Source organism: Bombus pascuorum, chromosome 9 (assembly GCF_905332965.1).
Source record: "Bombus pascuorum chromosome 9, iyBomPasc1.1, whole genome shotgun sequence".
In the NCBI taxonomy this organism is placed as follows: Eukaryota; Metazoa; Arthropoda; class Insecta; order Hymenoptera; family Apidae; genus Bombus; species Bombus pascuorum.
Window position 1 is genome coordinate 6,443,154 of NC_083496.1, and position 24,012 is coordinate 6,467,165.

Below are 24,012 nucleotides of genomic sequence, written 5' to 3' on the forward strand. Positions count from 1 at the left end.
AAGATAGCGAATGACAAGGAAGTTTCCTAAAATTTCCATAACTTATCCCATTCGTACAAGGATAAAGCACCCTATAAAAGTTTTCGGGAGGCGTTTGACTTCCGCGAGAAAAAACTTGCACGACGTTTAAGCGGTAGTTAATAACGCACTTAAATATTCCATCGTAAAGCATAAAAGAAATTGGCCTTTTTTTTCAAGTTTTTTTATTGTTCCAGGCGACTTTCATGTTTCTTCGCTGTGTAATAACCTGGTAATAAAGGGAATAACTTTGCGCTGGGATCAAATTAGTCATGGAAATTCTCAAAAGTTCCTGAGAACTCGTAGCATTAGGTGCCTAATCGATATTGACTAATTGCAAGGTTCGAGTAAATTTCGCCATATTCTTTCCTGTTATTACACATACGTATACATGCATATATAAGTATAGGTAAGAATTTTTAAACAACAAAATGGAACACATCGTAATTATCATGGAAACGATATTTCAGATATCAACGTAATGCGTGAACGATAGGTAATTCCAACGATGCGATATTTTTTCAAATGAACTGATAATGAAATTTTAGCGATTATTCAAGCAACTAGAAAGACGCGATTTACGTGCATTTATTTTTCGTATCGTTCGATTTCGATACTTATCGTTGATATCAATTTCTTTTCAATATCTATATTTACAAGACAGGAAACGCATCGAAGAAATTTATCCACAACGATATTATGAAATTTTAAGAATTAAAGTAAGCAATGATAAAACACGGTTGTTTTCACGTAAACTGCCTTCACTCGTGTTGTTTATAGTTCGCGTTACCTATAACGCTGTCGGAAGCGGAGCGAAACAAAAATCCGAAAACATATCCTCGCTAGGAAAAATAAAAAAAAAAAAAAAACAGCTGAAACGTTTCTCCTGAAAAACGAGACGCTAATTGTATTTAAAGCTTTCGCGCGTAAAATATTCGTCAGGCCGAACACGTAGATACGTCTGTCTCGTACAATTCGAGTATGCCAGTCCTCGTTTTTCGAAAGTCGCCAAGTGAAACAAACGAACTGACAAGGAGAAAAATTCGACCATTACTCACTGGTCTGCCAATACTGAATGGATCGCCTGAGTAATTAACGACGATCAATGGTTTTAAATTTTGAAAAAAAACGGATAACATTCGTGCATCGAACATCGGATCCTTTTTAAGAAGAAGAATCGATAAAAAATTAAATCCTGTTTGAACTAATCTTTCGAATGATCGATGTTGATAGCTTAATACGATACTTAGTCAATTAAATGTATTTTAAATATATTTTCAATTAAATACACATTTATTTGCACAGTCTTCTCTATTAACAATAAGGACTAGAGATTAGTAAACAAATAAGAATTGAGATAATAAATGTTAAATATGAATGGAAGATAAATAGGAAATAAACGAGATATTTTATTTCTCTATTTTTATACTGATTTTAACTTTGTAATTAAATTCTAAACAAATAATATAGGAATTTAAAAAACACTTTGTGCCTGCAACACTGTCTTTTAAAAAATGTTAAAAATGTTATTTACCAAATGCCAAAACAAGCAACAATTTCATTAAATGTGCTTATGTGTGTACGCTTCTGTGTTGGTACTCGCCGTTATTTCTTGGTAAATGGTTGAGAAATTGAAATATTCCTTGATAGTAGCAGTCCTGCATATCTCTGCATAAGCGTCAATGCCAAGAGAAGGATAAAAGAAAAAACAATCACCAGAATCTCATTCTATTACAATTACGAGAATAGGTGGTATTGCTTAAACGACCTTCGTACCAAATGAATCATACATCGTGGAATTATAATAATAACGTTGGTGGTAATTATTCTAACGATTAATTGTCGGAGCAATCGTCGATAAAATATTTTTTACGATTAAAAAGCAAATTGATAATTCGATATCAGGAAAGAATATCAATTTCTGATGATCATCCGTAACTTTTACCTTGCAAAATACCCAACTGAACATGATTTCGATCAACTTGTATTTATCAGTGTTATATATAAAAATGTATGAAATGAACGATACGCGCGTAATCTTAAAGTACAATAACTAACGTTCCATGAGAAGGGCAAGTAATTCCCACCCTTTTATAACGATTGATCTGATTTTAAAATGAAGCTTACAGACAACCTTTTAAAAGAAGCTCAAAGTTAAGCTCTAGCCACATTTTCTTACTCTCCAAATACTCTTGAAAGTAACTATGTAACATAAATTTCATGCTTCTCTCGACGTTCATGTTACAATCAGTTTATAACAATTCCTCGTTATGTCGTTCGAATCGCACGAGCCTTACAACGAAGTATACAAAAGTATGTAGAAATAAAGTACGCTGAATAAAGCAAACTTTGTTAAAATCTTGCAAGAAAAGTATACGTGTCCTAACAAGCGTTTGCGGCCAACGAAATACGCGAGTCTCGTTGCCAAAAATCGACGAGTACATAAGGAGAATCGAAGAGAGGAAATGCCAATGGTTTGGCGCAAGGAGAGGCTCAACGAAAAGGCAAAAGGAGACAAACCAGTGACGAAACGGTTGCGGGTAAAATGGGTGACTCGTGCCATTAACCAGTCGACTGTTGTGACCTGTTCGAAAAGCGTGTACCTAAAGTGCGTCACGAAAGGTACGCGATGACGAGTATACTCGTCGAACACGGAGTGTGCGTGGCTGTCATAACACAGAATTAAATTGCAACGAAACGACCGTTTTATTTTTTCCTTCCTTACGCATGACGAGTATACTCGTCGTAATACAAAATATCACCGTTTCTTCATGACGAGTATACTCGTCGAAGACGGAGTGTGCGTGGCTGTCATAACACAGAATTAAATTACAACGAAACGACTGTTTTATTTTTTCCTTCCTTACGCATGACGAATATACTCGTCGTAATACAAAATATCGCCGTTTCTTCATGACGAGTATACTCGTCGAACACGGAGTGTGCGTGGCTGTCATAACACAGAATTACATTGCAACGAAACGACTGTTTTATTTTTTCCTTCCTTATGCATGACGAGTATACTCGTCGTAACGCAAAATATCGCCGTTTCTTCATGACGAGTACACTCGTCAAAAGCAGCTAACCAGTTAAACGCTTGGAATCGGTTCGGTCAGTGCGGATCAGTTTTCGGCGACCGGTCCGTCGTGTACTTCCACGGCGAACGATGCCGTGGCACAAAAGAAGGGGTGCCAAGGGGAGCGCGTGGAGGTGGTTGCCGCGCCTTCGGAGAGCGGCAAGAACGACGAAAAGAAAAAAGATCGAGTCGGAAAGAACGATACGCCGCGTCGGCGAGGAAAGAACGAGAGAGGAAGAGGGGCCACTCGTACACGTTGAAATTGCCCAGCCATTAACGATACTACGTTATTACGCTCGTCCTTTTTTGCACCGCAGCCTCCGCTCGCTCGCGCGCACAAACTGGCGGCCATCTTGGAATATAGGATCAAGAAGGAGGACGGGGACGGCGGCAACGACGATTTCGCGCCGTCCCTGTCCCGTTCCGGACCGGACGATGAATCAATCCGATCGATGCGAATCGATCGGCCGTACGACCAGAAACGGTACGAGTGACCGACTCAGTCAAAGTCGCCTACCAAGTTTCGCATTGTCCTCGCGTAAAGGATAAGACACATTTTTATATCGAATTAATCACGAACGAAAGAGACGTTCTATTTCGAGTGTTTTGTCACATTGAGAACTCCATTTGGCTGCGTGTCGCGACTTATCCGGGGACATGCAGTTTATACAGTCGATCCGGTCGAACAATGGTCGATGTATTCATTTGTACGAAGCTTTGGTTTTAACGCTCGATTAAATGAACTTTTGCTAATTGAATTCATTTATCCGAATGTCAGCTCCCCCTGTCTTGATAGTGGCACGTACAGCTTGATTCGTAAGTATCGAGATAGTTGCAAATGAATGATATGAAAATCGAAAAGCAACATGATTAATATCATTTTTAACTCTTAAGCAAAGTGAGGTGTAAAAACCTTTGCACGAGTATGTAGATGGATTTAACTAAGATAAGATATAACCTTTCGCTGTTTTTCTTTTTTTTTTCTAACAAAATAATAATGAACAAACGAGAGAGAGAGAGAGATTGAAATTCGTAAAATCATATTTTCACTCGACATCGCGTTAGGATGTTCGTCTTTCTCGTTAAAGTTATACGCACGATGTTCAACAGAAACTTCGGACACGCATATATCCACGCACGTATTTACACTAGCTGCAAGCAGAGAAAATGAAAAAGAAATAATGAAAATGGCAGGCATCAATTACTTTGGCCCAATCGACTCGGTTCGACTAGCGAGTAACGAATTGAATATAAATCGATATTTTATGCAAAACCGCGTGACATCGATATCAATGGAAATACACGAGCAACGATTGAATTAGCAAAATGTATATCCTGTCTTCGTCCCGCTTTCGAATTCCATTGGTTCGAGAAAAGGTTTGTACCCGTACAACAGTACATGGTTCGCGTTGCGATACAAAAAGTCATTGCATCGCATAAATATTCCATTTTAATGTACACGGAAAATTCATAAAATAAATTATGTATGAAAATAATGTATAACATAAAGATTTACAGAATTAGCGATAAGCTTGGATTTTCTATTTAATTTGTAAACAATTTAATTTATTAACGATTTAAATTACTATCTAAATAAATATACGACCGATAGATAGATAGGTCTCTAATTAGATACGTAGTGAATATAATATCAAAGTGACACAGAACAGATACAACCAGAAATTATTTAATTACGACACACGGAGTGCGACCAATTTCAATTGATCGTGCATTGAACTTTTAAGCCACTTCTTGTAAAGATAAAATTACGCAAGAACCAGCCTCGAGTATCAATCACAGGTGAACACGGCTTATCAGCCGTGAATTATTAACTGTTGAATCTTATATGTCGGTCAGAAGGGAGCGTTATCGTGCGTTTCAACGCCCTTTGCAAGAAGAACAGACGATTCCATCGTAAATTGGAAGTATATTATTAGTCATTACCTATAATCTCCAGAGTTGGTCGCTCCCATCTCGTATCGATAGTCATTTCGTACCGACTTTTGACCCGAGTCAAGGCTATAATCAAACGTAAATCGTGTCCAGCTCTTTTTACGGAACGTTTAAAGACCAAATGAGACCGCACCGATTGCCGATATTTCTCGGCATTGTATTTGTCTCTACTTTCGTCGTTTCACCATCCACGTTTGCAGTGCTAATCTTCCCGAGACCGCCATTTCCAGTCATTAAATTGTTTTCGACCTCCATCTCGCTTCGTGTCTTGACTTCTGACCCCTGACCACACACACATACAACAGAGCTACGTAGCGCACATGTACGTTTTAACCAAACGTGTCCGCCAAAAGCGAGTACAGGTCGTTTCATCGGATTCGGTAGAGAAATCAACGATTTAACGATCAATTTTTATGAAAGATGAAACGCTCAAAGCGTGCGGACGTATTATACAGGGTGTCCGAAGACGTCCGGACAAAGCATACGCTGCGTATCGTTAGGGTCGAGTAAAGGGAAATAAGAAGTTGATAGAAGCTCGTGTCCGAAAATGCTTAATGAAAGGGTTATAAGCGTTCAAAGATTTGCGGGAAAGTTGTCCTTACGACTCGCTCTTACGCAGAATCGCAGCAGACAGACACAGGTGTATTTACTGCTATCCTGTTAACTGAGGAGTTTGTTTCGAAGATACCTTACAGGGTACCTTTCAGCAACGACGAGTATGCACGTCGACCATGGTGTAAATATGCTCCTATCATAAATTTAACGAAAAAAAGGTAAAACAAAACGAGAAAGAATTACGTTTTTACTCGATAAAAAATTTACAATTCGTTGTTGAAAAAAGGTGTTGTTATTAAAAACTTAGAAATTGTCAGAAAATGATAAAGTAAAGTACACAAAACAATTTGGATATAAGATTAGATGAACATGTTTTTATCTACTTGACCTCGTTAATAAGTTCCCTTCCGATCTCTTCGGACAGCCTGTATATGTGGATAGAAAAATTCTTCGTTAAATGATAGAATCTTAAATATAAACGAATAAAATTCATATTTCGCGTAGTTGCACGTATGCAGCTAGCTTTGTATTATTTTCGCGATTATTATTATCATAGTAGCAATTTAAACACTACTGTATAGTACTTTATAGTACTTTTTGAAATAAAAAAGTGATACAGTATCTACTAAATATTAAACAGATCGTTATCACCTTGTGAAGCGTTTATAATTATCTTTTTATACGATACGATCGTAAATCTTGTGTATCACAAAAATACGAAATATCACTTAATCGTTCCTTGTGTAACTAATGCAAAAATTCCAAACGCTAACAATCTTTGACAATCCTTGAGTAAATATTGTCAGATTTTATCTCCTTAAGAAATTCATTATCTATGTGTCATCACATGTTCAAAAATAGATGATAAAAACCCTTAATACACGTAATATAAATAATAAACGTAAAGATGAATATCAGAACACGGAATATGGAAAATATCGTTGCACGATAATTAACCAACCATGTAATAATATTACAAATTGCAAGTTGTAGCTTATGAATTTTATATTACATATTTTACAAATAGAGTGCCGACGTAGCTTGTAATTTTCGAAAGCAGAAACGATTAAATTAACTGTTAATTACAAGTCGTCTGGTCCCCAAAATTATGAAATTATGAAAAACGAAAGTTTGTAATCTACAACGTGCAACGTTAATGTTATGAATAAATAATTGTGCAAGAGAAGACTGGTCATTTATTTCTCAAGTTATCTGTTATATGCGCAATGCGTTTTGTTGTACGTTATGTGTCATTATAATCTGTGAATTTTACGTCATTCCTCTAAACAATTTCGCTGGAAGTGAACATTTTAATTTCTGATAAGAATAATCAGTTCTTCCGTCGTCATAAAAACTACCGTATCTCTCTGTTATTTGAGAATCCTCGTAAAATAAGATTTAATAACGTCGACTCGCTAAAACAATTTGTCACAATTGTTTTCATTCGTAACAAGCGAATCGCAATCTTATTTACGTATCTCCTCGGCTGTCTATAAATTTGTGATATCACGATAATTACCTATCTCCATAATTTTCATAGAATCATTCGCTGCATAAGAATAAATTAAGCGAATTAAGTGGGAGACATTTTTAAAAACGATTTCATCTCTTTCAAAATTCCCCTAAATAGCATTGCCTTGAAGAAGAAAAGAAACTCCTCGAAACTAAGCCTTTTACAAACTCCCGCTGAATTATCTAAATTCCCACATTAAAAAATGATCAATTAAATTTCATGCTCGATCTTGCAAAGCCCCAGAGCCAGCACTGAAGCATCCACAGCCGAGATTCCTCGAAGAACGGTGGTACGTTTATTCGTTTAGATTTTCGTAGGATGAACGGTCGATATCTGTCCGGTGTTCGATTTAAATTTTCAATCAGCCGATGAACATTCCACGTGCAGAAGACGAGTCCACCGTGAGTCAACTGGCCCGAGGAGCCGATAAGATTCATGCATAAAAACGGATCTGGTTTACGAGAATGCTCGTCGTCTAGAACACGATTATTAAAACGTGCCGCCAGCTCGTAGAGCCCAATAAAGGAAACGCAGTTCCCGGCCTTCTCGGAACCTTAAATTAAAACCGCTCTCGTTGTTTTGCGATCGGAAAAGGATCCCCGATCGGTGCCGAGGACTTGAGAGCGTTCCGGTGTCGTTCGCAATCGGGGGCATAAAGTGTCCGCATAAAGCAAAGTCCAGCGTAGACACCGAACCACCAGGTAAGGATACGCTCGAAAAGGTGCCCCACGTCCTCTGACCATTCGGGGAAATCCATCGTTCGAGAAAAATAGGATTTTTCGAAACGCGAACCAATGTTCTTGCCCTACGAACTAGAACGGAAATAATGAATGCGAGATGAGGCGGGAGAGGACTCGGCCAGAGAAGAATTTAATACGAGGAAAAAAAGCAATGTAACGAGTACGTGGAAACGTGGAAAATTTTCCTAGACTTTTATTACACTTCTTATATAACAAAGAAGATATCGAGAAATTTATTGTGAAACTATCGGTGAAGTCATGTGGAAATATTTATCGTTGTTTCATAAATTACAAATGCTTTTATTGTATGTATTTATTATCTTATTGCGGTAGACAGACTCGTAATGGGAAGAGTATAGAGTAACGTAGAGTTATAGGAAGCACGAAGAATTGGGGCAAAATTTTATGGAATTAAGCCTATAGATCTGAAGAAAGTGGTTAGAAAAAAGATTTAACGTTGATGAAAGACGTATAGGTGAGGAGTGATGAAAGTATGCGAGATTTTCCTAACTTTTAACTTTGGCCTTTATTTTCGATAGATATATCTTGAGACTTGTTGCGACATTATTGAGAAACAAAAGCGACTGTAAAACTATCAGTGGTATATTACAAGACTTTTATCATTGCTTCGTTAATCACGGATGTTTTCGTTGCAGCAAAGATAAGAATATTATCGTAATGTAAAAATATAAAGCTTGATATAAAAGTTCATGGAAAGTACATATAAGAAATTGAAGAGAAATTTTTTCTGCAGCTAAGTGAATTAGATAAGAACAGTGATTATTCAAATTGCAAGAGTTAAAAGTGTTTCCTTTTTTTTCACGAATTTGATAGACTTGCTAAAATTAGATTTAGATTCAATCGCTACTCGACTTGCTATACATAAAACAAATGTAATTAATAAAGGTTATTAGTATATTAAAACAGAAGTAGAACTTCTATTGTGTTAAATTTACAGACGTATTAATGGTAAACAAATATTTCTTAAAATCTCTTCGTCTCAGTGTTTCATTTTTCTTGATAAAACTTCTGTAAATTTTCCATAATTATGGAATCAATCTTACTACGCTCCGAACGTTTGTGTAATGCCTGTTTCCATTTCCTTTAACTCTACGCGTGTTCTCATTGGAAATCAATCGTCAGTGGTTGCTACGGGTTTGTACGGCTTTAAATGGCTGATCCAACTTCTATAATGCAATTTCAATGTTGGTAGTCGACTACAGAACACTATAAATGCCTATCTCTGGCAAGTCCGCTAACTGATAACATATCTAACGCTTTACAATCGCGTTTCCTTGGGTATTTATTACCAGTACCAATGAAAACACAAAAACATCGTCGAGATTAGTCGTTCAGAAACCAGAAGGCTAACGAGTTTAAATCTTCGTTAAATTGTGTCAACAATGGGTGATTTGTTTCGAAGCGTGTTGTAAGTATCTCTTTATAATTTTGAGAAATCTTTTAATTATAGGGAATTTCGATATTTCTCAACGTTGTTGTAAATTATCAAGTGTTGCGTGTATCGTACCCAAAAGAATGAGGTTAGAGTTTATACTAAACTGTTCATTTAATATAATTTCTATCGAAAAATAATATGACGTGTTTCCCCGTTAGATGATAAATTCAATAGTTCTGTATTAATTTATAAAATTCGAGTATTAGAATCTCTTTCAAAATTTGATTTCCAAGCAAAGATGAAAAACGTAGTGGCCGCTCCTGCCCACAAGGAGAAAACATTATCAGGTAGACAGACGGCGTGCGGCCCTGCAGGGTTTTAATTCGAATAAATCCAAGTTGACGAGGAGGCGGCCTTTTAAAATTCCAATGATAACAGACCGGATCTTTGAAGCTCGTCAACGACGTAACATCTACCGTGGTATCTTTCTCTATTCTCTATTCTCTATTTTCTAACCTATTCCTCTACGTGAAACATTGATCTTACTTAAATACGACAGAATACCGAAATTTTCGAAACAACAAACAAACTGAACCATTAGTGTACAAATTAATTCCTTTTCGCTCCATTTTGTATTATTTTACATATTTTCTCAAAATAATTTTTAAATTTTCTTTAGTAAATGTCTTGATATTTTGAAGTCTTTAATGTAATTTATTATTCCTTTTCATATTTTAGGGCAGTTTATTTCAATGTAAAATTATATTTTGTCTTTGCTTTATTTTCCAATACTTAAAATTGGCTAATTCAATGAACTTAATTCAAAAGTAGTGAAATTAATCTAATTCATCATAATTTAGATATTATTGAAACTTGAAGAGCCTAGGTCGTCAAGATCATTGACACTAGCTAACATATAAATGGTCTTTGACCACATAATTGACCGGAAATCGGAAATTACATCGAAAATAATAATTCCTTCTTATCATTTTAGAAATAACCATTCATTTACGAAATATTTAACCCTTTTAAGCTAATCCATTGTCAGAGTCACATTGTATTACGAAGAATTTTATCATTTCATACTATTATAGAAAATTACTATTTATATTCTTCTTTTTAAAAACTATTGTTGTTCACACATGTTACTTTATAACTAATAATATGAAAGTTTCAGTAAGAATTGGTATTCAGTAAGAATTCATTTATTTGAAACTGGCAGTACATTCATAATATAACGTGTAAAATGTTTTTATATAATCTGTAACATCTATTTAATATTAAAGGACAAATAATTTAGAAATACATTTGATATATTTTACTTTCTTTTAATATTTAAATGATCTATTGCTTGTAATGTTCAATTCATAATAAATAAATAACCTATATATTAATACAAACACTATCTGAAATTTATTGTATAAATAACTTTTGATTCTACGTAATTAAAAAAGAAAGACGTTAATACGTTAGTAATCCTAATACTAATGTAAGGTCAAGGGGAAACAAATGTATAAACGCACAGATAAACAAAATAACTCACCAATACCCATGTAGTATCGAATAAACAGTGGATGATTTTCTGTTGAAAGAAAATACATTGCTTTCTGCACAAATAAACTTTTCAAGATATTAAAATAATTTACAAATAAACAATAATTTATCCTAACCGATAAACTCCCGCTGAAACTTTATACGACATGGCGCTAATACGATGATATTTGGAACTAAAGAATATAAATCAAAATAAAGTTAGTATTTACGTTGTAGTATTATATTAATGTAAATATCCAAAATTTACATTTCGAATTTAATATAAAAATGCTTATGATAAATTTAATTTTCTCTAATATTACGTTTTCGTAATAAAAGTAATATTCCTTGATTATGCATATGTTTAAACTTTTAAAAAATGATTAAGATAGACATTATTATGTTTGTTATATAATTTTATAGAAATAAATTATTTCATTTTGATAACATTTAATAACTTTATTATAAATTTGAAAAATAGATATCAATAGAGAGTGCAGACATTACCTCTTTATATAAAGTGCTTAGAGGTCGCCAACGTACGTATAAAGAAAATGCATATAACAGGTTTCTACTTGAGCAACGTTGTTTTCTCTCTATACCTTTATATTCAATGTTCTTTCAGATTAAACTTTTCAACTAAAGAGTGTATAAGACACTTCAAACTTTGCAATTAGATATTTAAAATTGATGACTTTTCCAATGTAAATTATGTAATTACGTTTATAACATAAATCTAAATTTAACGTTTGGTATTACTTTTATTATTGACATTAAAATTTATTTAGTGAGACAAAACTTTTCAAAATAATGATATAAATGAGGTAGTTAACATACTTTGATATATTAGTGACAAATATTGACGAATGTACGTACATAAACATATGTTTTTACGCACACAGCTGTATTAAATCCAGTCGCAATTTATACACATGTGAACCTTCATTATCTAAATCTAGTTTTACATACTTTGTGATAAACTTAATAATTCTGCAAGGACTAACAAGAAAATATGTATGTATACATATATGTATTCAAGTGTGTAAATGCTTTAAATGATAAGAATTTAAATTTCTGAATACATATTCACATTGTTTTATACCGCCATCTACAAAGATGAACCGAATATATCGAAAGGTCACATCGTCACACGTAAAAATATTGTTCCATTCTTAATCAGAGGACTCTATAAGACTTGTGCATATGTGAATACGTTATGTTAGTGTGCATTACGTACGTATGTATTTAATAAAGGCGATATTATGATGTATCTACAGTTTGATATCAGTTGCGCGTATAAAACCATTGCAGTAGTATTTACTTCAAACTTTTGTAATATTTATTTAATAATGTGAAGTACTTTAATCGATGTTGAATGTTCCGTTCGCGTTCATTATTTTTTCAAGAAACAGAATCTTTGACAAATCACTCGACTGTTTTTTTTACACAACTGAAAAAAGTAACGTATAACAGTTTTATTGTTTATATTCTTACTTTATTATATATAAGTTTGTCAGATAGTACTTATTTTATACTTTGCATATTTATAAAGTAACATAATATCGATTACGGTGGGAAATGCCTTTAAAGGAATTCAAATTCGTTTAAAGGTACAGATGTAGAACTTAAAAATAACACCTCACCTCGCCCATTATTTGCATGTAATTATTTAAAAAGATAAATGCAATAAATTTAATTAATTAAATGTTTACTTTAACATGTCAATTCATCCGTCCAATTAAAAGTCACAATAACGTATTTTCGCACGTATATAAATTATACATATTACGGTATAATAGTTGTACAGTAGAATCACTTTTCGTAATTGACTATGACGGTATTCAAATAGTTTATTTAATAATTTAGTAATAATACACATTACGTAAGTTCATTGTTTCTTTGATGTATGTATAGGTAGTAAATTATAATTAGGTAAGATAAGTATCATTAATTATAGGTACGATCATTAGAGTAGAAAAAATTTAATTTGTAATACAAGATAATTAAATATTTGCTACAATGAAGTATTTAATTAACAAATTGTTTAAATATGAAAATTAATGAATAAAAAGATAAGAATTGTAATGGTAATAAAAATTATACTCGCCTATTGAATTATATATAAATATTTGTTTAAACAATACAAAAAAATATAAATTAGTTTTCAAATATCATAAATTTTATTTACTATTTTGATAAAACTTAAAAAATATTGTGTGTAATTAAATGATAAATATATATTTAAGATTAATTTGCAGAGATTTGTTAAATTTATAATATCAAATTGCATTTTATATAATTAATAATTTCTATTTACTTGTACAAGATGTATGTACAAGATCTATGTATGTAATACAATATATTAATTGCTGAGACTAAAAAAATATTAACTTTTTTATATTAATTTAAATTTTTTGTATATATTGCTTTTAATATCATGAATGTAAAGATTTACCTCTATATAAAAATAACAAAATATTTTTATTATTCACTTTGAAAAATAATAAATTTATTTATGAAAAACAGTTTCAGTAGATACACCAGTTACGTAAGGTTTAAAAGGTAACACAAGGCTTTCTCTTACTGAGTCTTTGTACGTTCAACAAAAGGATAAATATGTGAATAGAATATAATCTACTTATAAAGTACCTAACCACGTTGAATTATAAATATTAAATATATAATATATGTATTGTATATCTATATTTATATTCTCAATCTCTTGTACAGATATAGATGTACATGTAACTTTCGTTTAGGTATTTAAATGCAGAGTTATCTAAAATATGACTATATAACTATTACAGATAATAAAATTAATTTTAATGTGTTATATTATCAATAGTAAAATATAATTACAATATAGTTACAATATCAAAATAATTAATTAATTCAATTAAGTTTCTTTTGATAAAAATAACAAAAGTAAATCTTGTATTCAATATATATCCATAGGTCACATTTTTTATTTCTTTACTTTAAATATGTGTACACAATTACATAATTTTTATAAAAGACTCTGTCTTTTTACAGAAGATTCTGCAGAAATACCCCTTAATAAAGCAAGTAAAATCATCCACATTATAAGGGAATGTACTTAAGAAATTTGTTCTATCAACTATAGCCAAACAGTTATTGAAGGAATATAAATGTCTGTTTTGTCAAACTCAACAAAGCAAGTGTTACAAAGTCCATCATCCCTTTCAATGGAAAAACAAGATGTACATACAACAGTAAGTAATAAAATAATTTGTTGAGTATTTATGTAAAGATTATACATACACGTATAGCATTTTATATTGGATATAAAATAAAATACTTATCTGAATTTTTATTTGGTTTATTATATTGAAATCAGTTCAAAATTATAAAATATAAAATTTGTTGTATATTGCATATAAAATTTCAACTAAAATCCAATGAATATATTAAATTATATTCCAATTCAATTATATTTTACAAATTTGCATTTCATTGCATATCTGATTTCAGTCAGTGGAAAATCTGATATTCAGCTATATCATACACAACATTAAATTGTGTATTTCAGAAGAAACAAGAAAAAAAGGTTGGGAGCGATGGTATATCAAATACACAAAGAGTATGGACAAGCTTGGTATCAGGTGCTATTGCAGGAGCATTAGCAAAAACGACAATAGCACCTCTAGATCGCACAAAAATAAACTTCCAAATCTCAAATCAACCATTTTCGGCAAAAGCGGCGGCTAGATTTTTAATAAATACTCGTAAAACAGAAGGTTTATTAAGTTTATGGCGTGGGAATAGTGCAACTATGGTCAGAATAGTTCCATATTCTGCTGTTCAATTCACAGCCCACGAACAATGGAAAAGGATTCTGGGAATAAATGGGTCAGAAAGGTAAAACATAGAAAAATTATAACTACATTAAAACAACATAAATATATGTATAGAATATAATATAACCACATAGTGCTTAATGTCATATTTTTAAATATAATTAATATTTTAAACTAATCTACAAATCTTTTGCAAATGTTGCAACTATGCTAAATTTTATTAGTAATATATTTGCAATGACATATACAAAAACTTTTTTGTTCTTTATAGAGAAAAACCTGGACTAAACTTTCTTGCTGGTTCATTAGCGGGTATAACATCACAAGGCACAACTTACCCCCTGGATTTGATGAGAGCAAGAATGGCTGTGACACAAAAGGCTGAATATAAAACATTGCGACAAATTTTTGTACGCATTTACGTGGAGGAAGGAATATTGGCCTATTACCGTGGCTTTACTGCAACGTTACTTGGTGTCATTCCTTATGCTGGTTGCAGTTTCTTCACCTATGATCTACTCAGGAACTTATTAAATGGTAAGTCAATTCTTTTACAGTCATATTCTACGCCGTGACAGTGCTTACACGCAGAAAAAAAATCGTGATTTATACGAACGAGAGTGGCTCGTGTATGATCGTAAAGCAGGGTACCCGTGGGGCACATCGGGGCTGTTTCCCGATATTGGGACAGTACTTACTTTAATAGCGACGCTTGTCGAGACAAGTCCGATGGCGGTGTTTTTCAAGTACGTGCTTCATGTTCGATGATGGCTACGTGTCGATGAACAGTGCACACGGTGGCTATTCCTGGCTTCTCGACATCACTGATTTGCGGCGCCATTGCTGGAATGGTTGCTCAGACTAGCAGCTACCCTTTGGACATCGTACGGAGAAGAATGCAGACCTCAGCAATCCATGGCCCGATGAACAGCCAGCATTATCACACAATTACCTCAACTGTCACAAAAATTTACAAGTGAGTTTAAGATTGTTGCTCTTACATAATTTTTAGTTTCGCCTAAAAATTACTAACAACAAATTGAATTCTAATATAATGTCATAAGAATTGCAATTATAAGTGTGATATTTGTGTTATTTAAAATATAGAATATACGTTTACAAATATAGTAAACTGATATCTGTATAAAGTAATAAAAATTGTTGCATAAATAAGTAAATTTGGTTGCATTGTAAACAAAAATGTTTTATATATGATCTTTTATCATTTTCAGAGAAGAAGGTATAATGGCCTTCTATAAAGGATTGAGCATGAATTGGGTGAAAGGCCCAATTGCTGTAGGAATTAGTTTTGCAACACATGATTCAATCCGTGATGCGTTAAGAAAACTCATAATTTCTCAAAATACTTCATCAAAAACATAAAAAGCAACAAAAGTAGCTAATTATATATTAACATAGGGCATCTAATTAGAAAAAACAAGTAAATATATTTTTATCTGCTAAACAGCTCTTTGAAATACAGAACTTGTGGTAGATTCGCGCTCAAACTTTGTTATAATATTCTATTGTTAATAACAGTTATGTACTAATAGAGTTTGTACAGAAATCTGTCAAATATCTTATGTACACATATATATTTATGATCATGTAAAAGAATTGTAAAATATATCAAAGAACATATTCAAAAAACAGAAGATGCTAGTACAAATTGTTAATGTAGATATTGTTAACTGAAGTGTTATAAAAACTGTTAAACTACTAAAAATGCATGTCTCATATAGGTATATACCATAAATCACTAAAAAAATGAAATCATATATTACGCAAGTATTAACATTTAGTTTATTTGCAATATGAGTATTATATCTGCATGAGATAAATTGTGTCAATGCAATTGCCCTAACAAGTTTGTTCTTTTATCTATAATAAAAAGAATAAATGTATCTTTTCCCAATTTCAACAATTATACAAATAACTTTAAGAAATACAACAAACATCTACATTTTTTCGCATTAAACTACAGATATGTGTAATACGTACAATCGTTAATGTAATAGTAAATGAATGATGACTCTATTAACTAAATAGTAATACATACTAAATTTTTGTATAGTATTGCAGCATTCTATTAACATCAACCGAATTCTGACAATAATTTCATAAATATAATGTGCAATATATACGTATATGTATTAATAAATAGCACAATTATTTATAAAGGAGCAAATTAATAGAAAAATTATTTGTACCTTATGTCTCTTTTATAAAATGGTTTATAATTATCTTGTAAGTTTATATTGCTCCAACTTATTTTAATACTATGTAAACACTATTGTTTGATTTAATCTTAGTGGCTTAATAAAGTCAGTTTAAGAACTACGTTTTTCTTTAAGTAGATTTTCCATTAAATTGTTTAACATAATTATGCGTTAATTAATACTTCTGTAATAGATATATTGGATACTATAATATATAATATTTCATTTTTATTAAAATATATTATAATTTGAATAAAACGCTTTACTCAAACACTTAATAAACTTACTACATGAGTTATGTTTTAAGTATTAAATATGCATTCATTTAAAAATAAAATAATAAAATGCATACTATTTTTCTAGTACTATTAGTAATAATTATTATTAATAATAAGAAGGAAAAGAATAATATAATAGATGATGAAATGAACAATAAAATTTACAAATATTTAATATGTAAAATACTGTTGAATAAGTCTATTATTATCTTAAATAAACGAAATAATGTTTACAAAAAAATATTTTATTAAAATTTGACTAGTCTCGTAATTCTGAAAAGATATTACCTCGTTTGTAGATTTTGCTTCTAATTATCAGTCAATTGTTTAAGATATAAAAATGTAAAATAGAACACTGTTATTATATATATTACAAATGATTATTAATTTCTGTGAAAAAGCTTTAACATCCAGTTTTTACTGCTTTAATAAAGCAGAATATAATTAAAAAATCTTTAATCTATTTTTCCTGTAAAAAACTTTGTACAATAACACGATATTATTTCGGTTTAGTTTCTTGGTCATTCACATATCTTATATAAATTTCTCTCTCATCATTTCCACCTGGTGGAATTTCAGCTTCATTCAAATACGATACTCCTATGGCAAGCACAGAACCATCATGGCTAAAACTAAGTGCAGCAACACCAGCATTATATCTGTGAAACTGACATAAACGTTTTTTGTTAAAACCATCCCAAATATTCACATAACCATCTGAACCACCAGTTGCAAATGTATTATAAGTTGAATGAAAACTAATAGCATTCACTGGATATATGTGCTCCACATTGTTTTCCTTTATCCTATGACATTTAAAAGCATATTTCTTTTTCTGTGCTTCTGGTGTTGTATCAAGATATTCAACAGCAACACGGCCCTCTATACTACTAAGAACATATCCCTAAAAGTTATTAAGAATTAAACATATATAAAATTTAATATTAATATTAAATTAAATCAAATCAAAACAGTATTTATACAATCTATAAATTTATTTATTTTTTCAAGTATCAAACCTACCTGTTCATTAGGAAAACCTTTAATACAACGTGTCTGATACTTCAAACTGCTTTCACGTCTTTGAAACATACCAGCCATATTTCTCAGATCCCAAATACAAACTTTGCGTTTAGCTGTACCTACTACAAATTTATCTCCGCATACAGACAAGGCAAGAACGACATCAGGTTGTAAATAACTACCTACACAAGTGGGTGTTCTGGGATCCCAAAGTTTCACTGCTGCATCCCACCCACCAGTTAATATTGCATTTACTGCAGCACAATATTCAATTTTCCTAATTGGTTTATCATGTGTTCCCATAACTGATTCTATAAGGGAATTTTTATTATGATTTTTCTACATTATATTGAACATGAATAAAGATAAAGATATAAAAGTATCAGTACCAGTATTACTATTGATATCATACATCTTTAATGTATTTCCTAAACCACCACTATAAGCATGAACAGCATCCTGTTAAAGAAACATTCTTTATTGTGCTAGTTTTAAAAATAAAAATTTTTATAATAATTGAGAAATATTCAATGTGAAATATAATGCATAATATATTTAAATATATAAAATTTTCTTCTTTTATTCCCGCATACATTTTTCTTATCATATAAATACTTTCAATTTGTTGTGTATCTTTGTATTTTAAATATTATATTTTATCCAATTCTCCTTTTTGCTTCAAATATACAAATATAACATATCGTTAGATATGTTATATCTAATACTACAATACTTTCCAACATGTTTATCTTATGAATATATAAAAATTTATAAAGCACAAGGATATATGATAAATATGTAATTACCTGAAATGCAACATCTAAAACTGGCAAATCATGATTATATTTTAATCTCATAGTATTTGCATGAATGTCATACAACCGCACTGTATTGTCCCAAGAGGAAACAAGAAGGAATTGTGTTGAATTAGGTCCAAATTCCACTGCTGAAATCGCATCAGTTGGCGGAGATTTTATTTTAAACTCTGTCCGAGATTCCATTCTTAAAAGAAAAAGAAATTTATGAAAAATATATATACTAAATAATGTAAACTAAACATAACCTGCAAACAATAAACCATTCAATTACATTTTAGAAAACTATTATTGTCCTTAATAATCGATTTATAATATACTTATTTTCAATATTAGTATAAATTTTTATATTTTTAACTATTAGTTAAACGCTAGTTAAAAACTTATTTAAATGGAACCTAAATATCAGAAACAAAAATACAGACATTCACTTCCATACATAACATAAAAGAGAACACTTAAATATATGTTGCTGAACGTAATTATGGATAGAAATGTATACAAGAAAAATTCCAAAATATAATTCTATTTGATTGTGCTTTTTAAGAATGTATTAGGTAAAAGCAACTATTATTTAATTTTAATTAGCGACTTAAAAAATGTATACATGTATGGAACATTCGGCAAACGTTTGAATCTCAGGAAGTATTAAAAACTCCATACTTCCCTTCGTATTATTTCCGGAACACATGGTCGTTTTCTAACTCAATGTATGCTCGCTTCGTGTAGAGGTTATATAGAAATAGTGATAGAATATAACTTAAGAAAATCATGGTAAGTTAATGTTTTAATTACGTCCTTAAATTAATTTTAATAATTAATATACTTTTTCAAAATTATTTGTACTTTTTACGAAACAATATTTTAAGTTTAATGTAGTTACTGAACGTAATAAATGTATTCGAAATTTGTTGTTAATAAAACTAAAGTAAATCTTCATAATATTTATATTAAAAATTATAAATCATAAAAAAACAATAAGTTTTGATAGATATTTGATACAAATGTGATAAAAAAATTTACTTAAGAGATTACAGAGATATAGAAACTCTTGAAGTTTCTTCAATAAATTGTGTGTTTTTAGTTTTTATATTATAAGAATATATAACATATGTAAACTATATAACATAAACTATTAAACATGCCATCTTTATAACAGATATTTGTATAAATACACTTGTATAATAGATTTTCTTCACATATGAATTCAGTTCTTTTTTAATATATTTATTACAAAATATTTAAATAATAAAATATAAAATGTTTTATTAATCTTTCACCTATAATTCTATCAATTGTGGAGCTCTGTTTTGAACAATTTATATATATATATATATATTTTGTAATTTTAACTGTACATAAAACTTTTTTGTTTCAGTCGAAGCTTTTTATTTTATTTGAGCACGCTGCTGGCTATGCCATTTTTTCTGTCAAGGAATTTGAAGAGGTAGGAATGTTACTGCCTCAAGTTGAAGCATCTGTCACAGATTTTTCTCGTTTTAATTCAGTTGTGAAACTAGTTGGATTTTCACCTTTTAAAACTGCTTTAGCAGCTTTAGAAAATATAAATAGTGTTTCTGAAGGAATTGTTCCAGAAGATTTACAGTTATTTATAGACTCATGTATACCAAAATCTGGAAAGAAAAACAAATGTGTGCTTGGAGTGTCGGATCCAAAACTTGGAGCTAGCATTACTGAAGCATTAGATATAAAGTGTGATCATATTGGTGTCGTTCCAGAAATTATTAGAGGAATAAGGTTTCATTTTCATAAATTAGTGAAAGGTTTTACTTCTAAAAGTTCTGGAATTGCACAACTTGGACTTGGTCATAGTTATTCTAGAGCTAAAGTTAAATTCAATGTCAATCGCGTGGATAATATGATTATACAAAGCATAGCTCTGTTAGACCAATTGGACAAAGATGTCAATACATTTAGTATGCGAATAAGGTAATTATTTAAAAAGAGAATAAGTCAACTTAATTTCTACATTCGTAACATATAAGGTATCCCATTATACTTTCAAAGTTTATTAATTACATATGTATTACTTACAGGGAATGGTATAGTTATCATTTTCCAGAGCTTGTAAAAATAGTTCCTGAGAATTACATGTATGCCAAAGTTGCAAAATTAATAAAAAACAGAAAAGAACTTACAAATGAAAAGTTAGAAGCTTTGGAAGAAATTGTTATGGACAGTGCCAAAGCTCAAGCAATTATTGATGCATCCAAATCATCTATGGGTATGGATATCAGTCCTGTTGATCTTCTTAATATCGAAATGTTTGCAGCACGTGTTATTGCTTTGGCTGACTATAGAAAACAATTAGCAGAATATTTAAGTTCTAAAATGGCAGGAGTTGCACCAAATTTAGCTACATTAATAGGTGACCAAGTAGGAGCCAGATTAATAGCACATGCTGGATCTCTTACAAACTTAGCCAAATATCCTGCCTCTACTGTACAAATATTGGGGGCGGAAAAGGCTTTATTTAGGGCTTTAAAAACTAGAGGTAACACTCCAAAATATGGTCTGTTATTCCATTCAACTTTTATTGGTCGTGCGGGTACAAAAAATAAGGGTAGAATTTCAAGATATCTTGCGAATAAATGTTCCATAGCATCAAGAATTGATTGCTTTACTGATACACCAACTAAAGTATTTGGTGAAAAATTACGACAACAAGTAGAGGATAGATTGAAATTTTATGAAACTGGAGAAGTACCTAAGAAGAATATAGATGTAATGAAAGAAGCTTTAGAAGAAGCTGCACAAGTGATAGCAAGTATGGAACAAGAATCGTCTAAAAAGAAAAAGAAGAAAGATAAAAAAAGAAAAAGTGAGGTTTTAGAGAATGGAAAGGAAAACGGATTTGTCGAAAATGGAGTACAAGAAGAAACTGAAGAGCCAGTAAAGAAAAAAAAGAAGAAGAAATCAAAAAGTATAAATGAAAATGAATGAAAACCTATATATTATCTTTATGTCATTATAATGGTATAATCATTATGATCAGATTTTCTTATTCATATCACTGTAAATTATATGTTGAATTAAAATGTTCAGTTAAATGCTTTATGTCTCTTAGAAAAACTAGCAAGATTTAGCAATTCATTATTTACTTAATTTTTAATTGTATATTCTTATTATAAAATTACTTTAAAAAAGAGAATTGACGATTAGGTTTATAATTTATAGACATATTTTCCATATAATGCATATATTGATTCCCAGGTTTTCTATAAAGATATGTATTATTTTATGAAGAAAAAAAACTGTAAAATATAATCTTTTATAACTAAATTACTGCGTATATATATGTAATGTATATTATTTTTCCATTATATTTTAATTTCTTGTATTTTTATTTCAGTATATATAATATTAGGAATAAATGTATATATGTGTGTGTGTATATATATACACACTACATTACAATATATTTAAGCTTTTCTTAAATAAAATTAAACAATAAACTAATTAAATCTTAGAAATCTATATATGTATAATTTAAGTAAAGTTCAAGGACCAATTTTTATAGTTGATATAATTATATACTATAATTATTGATATTAATTAATTAATTAATATTTAAATTATATTAATTGATATAATTATATAATTATATATATTTTAATGTGATGTTATATTTAATACATTACTTTTTTCAGTTAAGTAGAATTAATTTCTCATACATTTTAAAAACAGTATTAGTGTTTGTCTATTATATTTGTACAACTTATTGCTAATTTTATGTATACTGAACAAACTATTATTTTTTATAAATTATGTCAATAGATATCTCAAATCATTTTTAAATTTATGCTTAAGAAATATATATCTTAAAATCTTTTTATGTTTTCTTTTTTAAAATAGACAGAGAATAATGAAAACTGCTTTTGTCATTCATGTTAAAATTATACTTTTAAAAAATATTCTTTGAATTATACTATCGTAAAAAATTTATTAAGGAACAAAGATATATATCTGCTAAAGTAATTATAAAAGTGCATAATAAAAGATAATTAAATATAAAGAACTTCATATATAAAATGTTCAAAATCAAATTATATATCAAGAATGAATAAAAATACAATTTGGAGCAAAATATTAAAGTAGACAGGATGATAAATTGGACAGTTCAAACATAAGGAAGAGGTACATAATGTAAAAATGAAAAAAAAAATAGTTAACAATTCATATTAACACCAGCACCAATGAGCATTTAATAACGATAAAATTGTGATGTAAGTATAAATACTGGAATTAATAATTACAATTACCGCGACTACTGTAAACAATATTCAGTCAAAAATCGACAAGTGAGCTATTGGTTTTCATTCGTATGTATATACCGTACGTATATAATATAAATGACGTAATAACTGTCCTGAATTTCACCAGAGGAACAATAATTTTTAAGTCTGTAATATCTTTACATAAAATCGTAAGGCATATGTAAGTAGCCATATATTCTACACGCGCGATTAATATTGATATGTACCAGTACGTGTACGTATTGCTTAATAGTTTCAATTTAGTATTTCATATTTTAAATGTTTTTTGATATTAAATGCAACTTTATAGATATACATGTGTGCATAATATTTAACAATAAAAACTATTTTGAAGTTAATTTAAATTAGCCGATAGCTGTAATTCATTTCATAAATATACAGCAGAACATTGCTAATTTTATATAACTTTATTTGTAACAAACAATATAATGAAGTTATTAAGTTATATTCGTAAAACGTACAATAAACAATATCATCGCGCGCAAGTAGCATAAAAATACAATATATACGTAAATAGGAATTAGTAACATGTATTTCAATAAAATGATATTTTTTACTTCCTATTTTCAAATTTAGATTCAATAAAATTTTATATAACGATTCCCCAATATTCTGTGTACAAATTTATAAAATTTATTTGCTAACAAAAAAAAGTTTATTTTACTTCCATGACCTCAATTTTCATCCAATTTGTTTTTACAAAGGCCTCTGTAATTCTAGACTGTAATCATGCCTCTCTATATTAATATTCACATGGTTTAACTGATGGTAATGCCG

General features: G+C 30.3%; 3 protein-coding genes across 6 annotated transcripts; 2 read left to right on the forward strand and 1 right to left on the reverse strand.

Annotated features, from left to right (window-relative positions):
- Nucleotides 1–9,016: 9,016 nt before the first annotated feature.
- LOC132910755 (mitochondrial coenzyme A transporter SLC25A42) lies at nt 9,017–16,257 on the forward strand. Of its 4 annotated transcripts, none has more exons than XM_060966725.1 (6): nt 9,017–9,284; nt 13,818–14,017; nt 14,335–14,663; nt 14,874–15,139; nt 15,392–15,578; nt 15,835–16,257. In XM_060966725.1, exons 2-6 carry the CDS (start codon nt 13,934–13,936, stop codon nt 15,983–15,985), a joined length of 1,017 nt encoding a protein of 338 aa, XP_060822708.1. In that variant the 5' UTR covers nt 9,017–9,284; nt 13,818–13,933; the 3' UTR covers nt 15,986–16,257. The 4 variants fall into 4 exon arrangements, with proteins under 4 accessions (XP_060822708.1, XP_060822707.1, XP_060822706.1 ...); XM_060966724.1 differs by lacking the exon at nt 9,017–9,284 and adding an exon at nt 11,886–12,243 and having other exon boundaries at nt 13,821–14,017; XM_060966723.1 differs by lacking the exon at nt 9,017–9,284 and adding an exon at nt 11,887–12,243.
- Nucleotides 16,258–16,382: 125 nt separating this feature from the next.
- On the reverse strand, nt 16,383–19,357 carry LOC132910756 (mitotic checkpoint protein BUB3). The gene is made up of 5 exons (XM_060966727.1): nt 19,212–19,357; nt 18,929–19,124; nt 18,512–18,581; nt 18,123–18,433; nt 16,383–18,003 (listed from the first exon to the last, which is right to left on the reverse strand). The coding sequence occupies exons 2-5, from the start codon at nt 19,121–19,123 to the stop codon at nt 17,599–17,601; spliced, it is 981 nt and encodes a 326-aa protein (XP_060822710.1). The 5' UTR covers nt 19,124; nt 19,212–19,357; the 3' UTR covers nt 16,383–17,598.
- Nucleotides 19,358–19,625: 268 nt separating this feature from the next.
- Nucleotides 19,626–22,240, forward strand: LOC132910741 (nucleolar protein 56). The gene is made up of 3 exons (XM_060966692.1): nt 19,626–19,711; nt 20,316–20,887; nt 20,995–22,240. The coding sequence occupies exons 1-3, from the start codon at nt 19,709–19,711 to the stop codon at nt 21,899–21,901; spliced, it is 1,482 nt and encodes a 493-aa protein (XP_060822675.1). The 5' UTR covers nt 19,626–19,708; the 3' UTR covers nt 21,902–22,240.
- Nucleotides 22,241–24,012: the final 1,772 nt, after the last annotated feature.